The sequence below is a fragment of the Clytia hemisphaerica genome, unplaced genomic scaffold (assembly GCF_902728285.1).
Source record: "Clytia hemisphaerica strain Z4C2 unplaced genomic scaffold, Clytia hemisphaerica genome assembly, whole genome shotgun sequence".
In the NCBI taxonomy this organism is placed as follows: Eukaryota; Metazoa; Cnidaria; class Hydrozoa; order Leptothecata; family Clytiidae; genus Clytia; species Clytia hemisphaerica.
Window position 1 is genome coordinate 108,835 of NW_027104075.1, and position 7,010 is coordinate 115,844.

General features: G+C 32.4%; 1 protein-coding gene and 1 long non-coding RNA gene across 3 annotated transcripts; both read left to right on the forward strand.

Annotated features, from left to right (window-relative positions):
• The first annotated feature begins 802 nt into the window (after positions 1-802).
• On the forward strand, positions 803-1,977 carry LOC136812515 (uncharacterized). Its single transcript, XR_010847361.1, has 4 exons — positions 803-825; positions 1,214-1,288; positions 1,606-1,650; positions 1,946-1,977. It is a non-coding gene; the product is annotated as an uncharacterized lncRNA (long non-coding RNA).
• A 48-nt stretch (positions 1,978-2,025) lies between these two features.
• LOC136812524 (uncharacterized) lies at positions 2,026-5,296 on the forward strand. Of its 2 annotated transcripts, XM_067069051.1 has the most exons (6): positions 2,026-2,043; positions 2,160-2,224; positions 3,369-3,464; positions 3,720-3,835; positions 4,141-4,259; positions 4,417-5,296. In XM_067069051.1, exons 2-6 carry the CDS (start codon positions 2,195-2,197, stop codon positions 4,683-4,685), a joined length of 630 nt encoding a protein of 209 aa, XP_066925152.1. In that variant the 5' UTR covers positions 2,026-2,043; positions 2,160-2,194; the 3' UTR covers positions 4,686-5,296. The 2 variants fall into 2 exon arrangements, with proteins under 2 accessions (XP_066925152.1, XP_066925153.1); XM_067069052.1 differs by lacking the exons at positions 2,026-2,043; positions 2,160-2,224 and adding an exon at positions 3,032-3,106.
• The last annotated feature ends 1,714 nt before the right edge of the window (positions 5,297-7,010 follow it).

Below are 7,010 nucleotides of genomic sequence, written 5' to 3' on the forward strand. Positions count from 1 at the left end.
GTCCTAAAGAAGCGCTCAGTTTCCATATATTGCAGTGTACTAGATTTGAGATTTTTTGCAGAACTAAATTTTGCAGATTTTGATTATTGGCAAAAATTACAGCCATTTGTAAACTATTTAATCGTTGTTTTACTAGCTTGAAAAGTTTTGGGGATAAAGTTAATATGCGATACGGGGCAAAATTGGGTCTGAGTACAGACAACACAAATGCGCAAGCAAAACCTTAACCAGTGTTTGTGATGACAAGAACTGTCTACTCATATATAGTTGCAGATTTCACATAGCATTTTTATATAATACTCATTGATGCCCTTAAAAGACATGTCACCACAACAAAGAAATTTGCAAAATTTAAAAGTGCTCCATAGTGGAGTTCCATCATGTTTGAGGTTAGCATATAATTTAGCCCCAGTTTTCTGGTTAAATTCAAAATTTATTTTGTAATTGAACTATGTTTTTCTTCCAGAGAGTGATTCAGTGATGACCATTCCATCAAATCAAAAAGTCAAAAACAAAAAAATCTAAGAAAGGTTTGTCTGATCTGATGTAAATTTGTTTATGACATTTGGGTCTAAATATAACCTCTTGGCTTTAGGGTGTGAGCTTTTTTCTTCATTTTTTACATTCAAAATCTTGCCTTGATTTCCTTGTACTTAACAATAGAGATATCAATTCTGGTGAGGACTATTGTTAAAAGGTCAAATTTTTCCAGAAAAATCTCTATTGAAAAATAATCTACACTGGAAAATCTATCCTTTCCAATAAATAATTCTTGTTTCACAGATCCAGAAAAGGTAACTGAAAAAGATGATGAAAATGAGGAAGGTTAGTTTGGGATGGATTTTTTTTCTAATTTCAATATGATGTCAGCCAAAAAGTTACCTTATGAGAAGAAATTTGGGTGATTTATTATAGATTTTTAAGTTGGACGAGAAGTGTTTTTGGGAAACCACCCACTTTTGTTGAATATTTTAGCTGAAAAAGGAGGAAAAAATTATTTCTAGAAGAAATGCAGACTAAAATGAAAAAAAAGAAAGAGCAAGAATTGATTTTGGCAAAATAGATGCATTTTTTTGACAATTGACATTTTTGACAGTTGTCCAGGATGACTTTTGATTCGGGTAAAAATTACAGCCATTGCGTTTTTTTATCATTGTTTTCTTGCTTGAGCCTTCAGTTAATTTTGTAATTGAATTATGTTTTCCTCCCATAGAGAATGATTCGGTGATGAGCATTTCATCCAAGAAACCGAATAAGTCAAGTCCAAAAACAACAAAGTCTAAGAAAGGTTTGTTTGATCTGATGTGTAATTATTTATGAGATTTGGGTGTAAGTAATCAGTCCATCATAAGCTGTAAACTAAAATGAAAAACTTTTTTTTCTATAAGAACAATATACAACCTCCTGTCTCTAGGGAGAGCTTTTTTTATTTTTTATGTTATCATTGTCTCAAAATCTAGGCCTGATTTTCTTTTAGAAGTCAACTTGTGAGGAATATTGTGAAAAGGTCAAATTTTCCATAAATTTCTAAAAATCTCCATAACGGTTAAAAATAAATTCATACTGGAATATTATCCACTCCAATAAATAATTCTTGTTTCACAGCTCAAGAAAAGAAGTTAACTGAAAAGGATGACAAAAATGAAGAAGGTTAGCTTGGGGTTGCGATTTTTTTCTAATTTCAATAGAACTTCAGGCAAAAAGTTATACATCCCTAATGAAAAAACTCTACGAAAAACTATGTCTCTTCACTGCAAAAAAAATAGTTCAGGAATTTTGAATGCTACATGATCAACATGAAGTGAATTTGTGCCCCATGAGAGAGCTTTGAAATATACGCAAAAATTGTGATTTTTCATTTTTCATCTTATTGTTGTTAATATTGTTATTATTGAAAATCTCGACAGGGAAATCCGCATTTCACCAAAAATTCACTCTTTTTCAGCTTTACGTCTAGAAGCTGAATTAAAGCAGAAAGAGAAAAGAAAGAAGATCTGAAATTACGACTTGATATGCAAACTCAAGAAAACTCAAGGCAATAAGGTAAAATAAATATACAAATGTAGACTGATCAGCCAGAAACTCTGCATTTTTGCACTTGGAATCACCCATTGCGCCATCGTGAGAAAATTATGCGCTACATTTTCTTCTTTTTTCAGCCAAGTGACAGGACCCATTGCTACACCTACCAAAAATGCCACTATTCCAATGTATGTCCCTGGAGGTAATGTATTTTCAATTTTTGCAAAAATAATGTTTTCCAAATGTATTTATATGGAATTGTCAAAACTACTTGATTAAAAAAGACGTAGGTACTGTATGGACAAAAAAAGTAGTAAAAAGTTAGTTACAGTGTGTGATATATAGATTCATCTTTTTTAGGTAGTCCCTTGGCCATGCGCCACTTTCAATCTGGATTCCAAAGTATGCTTTCTGACACCTGTGGGGATTGCACCTTAAAAGAGGTTAAAATCCTGAAATATGAAGAAGAAATGAGATCATGTAATTATCATATATTTTTTTTTGTCGCATCAACTACAAATGGTTATAATGGGGCCATCCAGATAATATATGCATTGAAGGGGAGAGAGGGTCAGCAAAAGCATATACATCTAATGTAAAAATGACATTAATTCTAATGTTTTCTATATACAAGCAGGATAGGGGCTCAAATATTTGTGTGTACTAAACAGAGAACCCTTATTTTTAGTTTAATTATAAAATGATCAGTAGACATTTTTACTATTTTCATTTTTATCTATCATTTTAAAGTGCGCAATGGTTTAGAAATTACAAGGCAAGAGAATATAATCTGTAAGTCTTGTCATATTTCGTTTTAAAAGTTTTTCCCATGATTAGGAAATTAGAGAGGCAGAGAGACAATTGAAAACTGAAAAAAGTGTGGGTATAATTGAAAGTTAATTCTTGTTGATGGAAACTTGAAAGTAGTTTACTATTTTTACAGCAAAAATTAGTTTTTCTTAAGATATCAGTGCAATTAGAAATTTAAAATTTTAAAAATGTTTTACTATTTGATTATGTTGTCGCTTTCTCTTTAGTACACAGAAAGATTGAAGACATGACAAAAAGCATTGAGGCACAAAATGTATGTTTGCTAGAATAAAGTTTAGGTGATAAAGTTTATATTTGAGAATAAAAGTCTAAAATTCAAAAGTTTATGATGCTAGGAGTCTTCTCTGTAAACCTTTAATAAAGAAAAATCAGAATTTAAGAAATAATATATTCAGAAGAATAGTCGTTTGAACATTTTTCACAAAGCAGATAGAGATATGATAAGGGGATACTTTAACTTTCTCTCTTTCTCTCTCTATTTTCCTAGATGCTATACCTTTTATCTTGATTTACAGAATATTATCCGTGAATTACAATCAAGACCGCCACCAAACGAAACAAACGAATCGACTGAGGTGCCAGATGATTTTGACGAGTCTGTGACAGAGAATGTTAGTGTTGCTTTTTAATATTTTTTCTGTGCAAATCCTATTTTAAGGTTTTGAGGTTATGATTAAAATTCTGAAAATATGGAAGTGCCGATCTCTTATAGTTGTTTTTCTTCATTTTTCTCGTTCTTTCTTGTTTTTACTTGTTTGCCGTTCTTTCATCATTTTCATATACAACTCTTACTTGGTGCTCTCAAATTGGAGCTTACAACCATTCTTGTTACATTTTTATTATAATTGTCTTATTCTTTTTCTCAGGGAGAAGACAAACATGAATTGGTCCGAAGTACCAAGGTCTTTGTTAACACGGAAACAATGACAAAGGCACATTTAATGCCACTTGCTGGGGATGTCATCCCATATCTATTGCGACGGTTAGTCAATCAGTTTGAGTCTAGAAAAAAATTCAGAGAGAAAAATATCCATCATTCCCAATGAATTTTCAAACTTTTCTTTATGATCAAAATTTTTTAATGAGCTTGGGCCTCAAAATGACCCCAAGATATACAAAAAAAGAAAGCAATCAAGAATTTCTAAATATAATAAGTGGTATTTTTGGCATTTGGCATCAAAAAGCATATCTGAGGTATTTCAATGCAAGATTTGATATATTGGGGGATCCTTTAATCCATCACACATGTTTGAAATAGTTACTTCAGGTTTTTTGTATATATTTCAGACTATTTTCACTACAAAGACTGGCAGGTGCCTCCCTCCTTGAACCAAAGGAAGGGTCAAAACGAATCAAGAAAAATGGACTGAAGCCATTGCCAGAAAACATTCTGGTAGCTATAAGAGGTAAAATTTGTTTTCCTTTTGAAAAAATATAAGATTGATGTTTTTGAAAAGTTTTTTTTTTCCATACAGTGAAATGGCTTACAATTCTATCGTGGAATAAGTATAATTATACTGATACAGTAAAGGATTTTAAGATATTTGACTTACATTTTTCTAGCATTTGTTATCAGCAATAAACTTAGACCCAAGAAGGTCTACCTAAAGAAGAAAAAGAGAAGTAATGGCGAAGGAGAGGTTGAAGTAGAGGAAGAAGAGGATAAGGAGATCAAGACGGATAAAAAGGGGGGGAAGTATATCATTAATCTGGTTAAGCCAGACAATAGTTCCTGTAATCAATACATCAGGAGAACATTTTATTCGGCTTGCCGTTATGCAGGCAACCCTAACCTGGTCTGGCCTGATAAGAAAGAGGATGGTAGGATGTGATTTTTTGGGAATCTTGTATTGGATACATTGAAGGAAGAAATTTTGGTGGGAATTTAATTTGGCGGATGGCTGAAAAAGTTTTTTCAGAGGGAATTTAATTTGGCGAAGTTACTGAAATTAATTTTGGCGGCAATTTAATTTGGCAGACTGAGTATGAAGGTTCAAAATCAGTGTGAAAATGTTGAAAATACGCTCATTTAGGGCCTAAATAGTGAAAATCAAACGAAATATGAGAACTCAATTAGGTGGATAGTTGAAAAAGGGAACCTAATTCAGCAAAAACAGCCAAATCCACCAAATTTTCTTCCCACCAAAATTTCTTCCTTTAATGTATCTCATGGTAATATTTTTGATAACGCACAGTTTTGTTGATTTAATAACATTTGAATCATTTCCAATGGGTAAATTTAAACTTTTTTACCATCTTTATGAAAAAAGTGATTGTGAACAGTTGTGAAAGGATTTGAGAGATAGAGCAAAATTCTGATTTCTTTTGCTGTAGATATTGCTTTAACATTTATCATAGATTATTTTAATTTTAATTTCACCTTCAAACTTATGTAAATTTTCTGATTTCAGTTTTGTAAAAAAAAATTGACAAATAAGACTAACTTGTCTCATTTTTTATTACTTATACAGTACAGTTCCTATAGTATGAAATTTAAGCACTGAAATCATGCCCTAATGTTCAGCTCTGCAAGTTTTATCTTACAAAAGTGAAAGACTCATGTTTGCCTAATGCAGCCTAACGAGCAAAAATTAATAGCACAATGTTTGAGGTAATCTGCTTGAGCACAAAGAGGTATAAAATTTTTTTTTCTATACTCAAAACTCTATTCTTTAGAGGGAAAGGCATAAGTTTGTAATTACAAACATTGAACAAATTTACTCTTAAGATCTTTTACCCCTTAACATTTATTATTCTATTTCTAGACAATAAAACAAAAAGTATTAGTATAAAATTAATTGAAAATGTTAAAAGTGTAGTCTGGTACTGGTTGTAATGGTGATCTGTTGCTGACTCCTGTATCAAGTCAATGAAGAGTCACGTTTTTCCACATCGGTAAGTTTTTCTCTTCTGGTTATTCAAGTGATAATAGGCAAAACTGGTGGGAAAATGAAATTTAACATACTCTCGGGTACCTAATAGCCGAGGGGTTGGAATAAGCGGGGGGTTGGAAAAAATCTCAAAACTTAATAAGCGGGGGGCGTTGGAATAAAAATGGACGGCTATTAGGTACCCGAGAGTAGTCGATATACAGTCAATATCTTTAAGAACTAAATTAGGTAGGAACTTAAACCAGTCAGTGATTTTTAACAGAAAGCTTCTATTGGGGATTGACCTTTTTCAAGATCAGAACTCCTTCTGCACCTTCTACACTATGAGCATACAGGGAAACTTGGGTTAAGTTGGCTCTGTTATTAGAAGTCTCTCGTCCTGGTCTCAAATTGTATTGCATAATCTTTCTAAGTATCATTAGTCGAATCGTATATTGCAGAAGAATAAATTGAATTCAAAAGCTATTCAATAGCTATTCAAAAGCTATTTAAAAGCTCACCTGAAAAGCTTTCTAAATAACATCCATAAAACCATCTGAAAGGCAGACATGAGACCATTCAAAAAGCATCCAATGAATAATTTGAAAGCTATCCAATTATTGCTTTTGGATTGCTTTCCAGATGGCTTTCTAATACCATTCCATCAATTTTGATCTTTTCATCCAGAAAGTATCCGTAAAAGCATCAAAACAGTATCTGTAATCACTATTCAAAAGCTATCTTGGAAAGCAATCAAAAAGCAATCTAGAAAAGCAATTCAAAAGCAATAATTGGATGGTTATTGAATTAGCAACCAACTAGTTTCTGGATGGCTTTATTTAAAGCACAATGGATTGTTTAAGAATGGCTTTCAACCATTTTCCAGATGGCTCTGATAAAAAACCATCTTAAAGGCATCTCTGAACACAAGGGTATCTCTTATCAGACTTGCAGAAAGCGGACTGCAGAAAGTTATGAAAAATGGTTTCTAGAATTTAATGAATTATATCGCCAAGTTACACAACAACAGATCCATCTGGTCTTCATTTAACATTGTTTTAAAGTTTAAAAAACACTGCCAGTGCTTGGCACAGAAGAGAGGACTCCCAGTTGAAATTAATTGCTACTTCGCTGCCTTGTTGAATTTATTTATTATGGTCGTGTGTTTATTCCGCTAAGGCGGTAAGGCGATCGCCCAAATTCATAGACCAATCAAAAGGGAGTTTAAAGCAAAACGGGGGAAAAATGAGCTTCCCCGCATAGTTATGAATTTTAAGTTTTGCTTTC

What these genes read in the sequence shown, in the direction of transcription:
- LOC136812524 (XM_067069051.1), top strand. Translation starts at nt 2,195, where the DNA reads ATGCCACTATTCCAATGTATGTCCCTGGAG. An exon ending in TCCAATGTATGTCCCTGGAG is followed by an intron (nt 2,225 to 3,368) that starts GTAATGTATTTT and finishes CTTGATTTACAG; the next exon opens with AATATTATCCGTGAATTACA. An exon ending in CATTCTGGTAGCTATAAGAG is followed by an intron (nt 4,260 to 4,416) that starts GTAAAATTTGTT and finishes ACATTTTTCTAG; the next exon opens with CATTTGTTATCAGCAATAAA.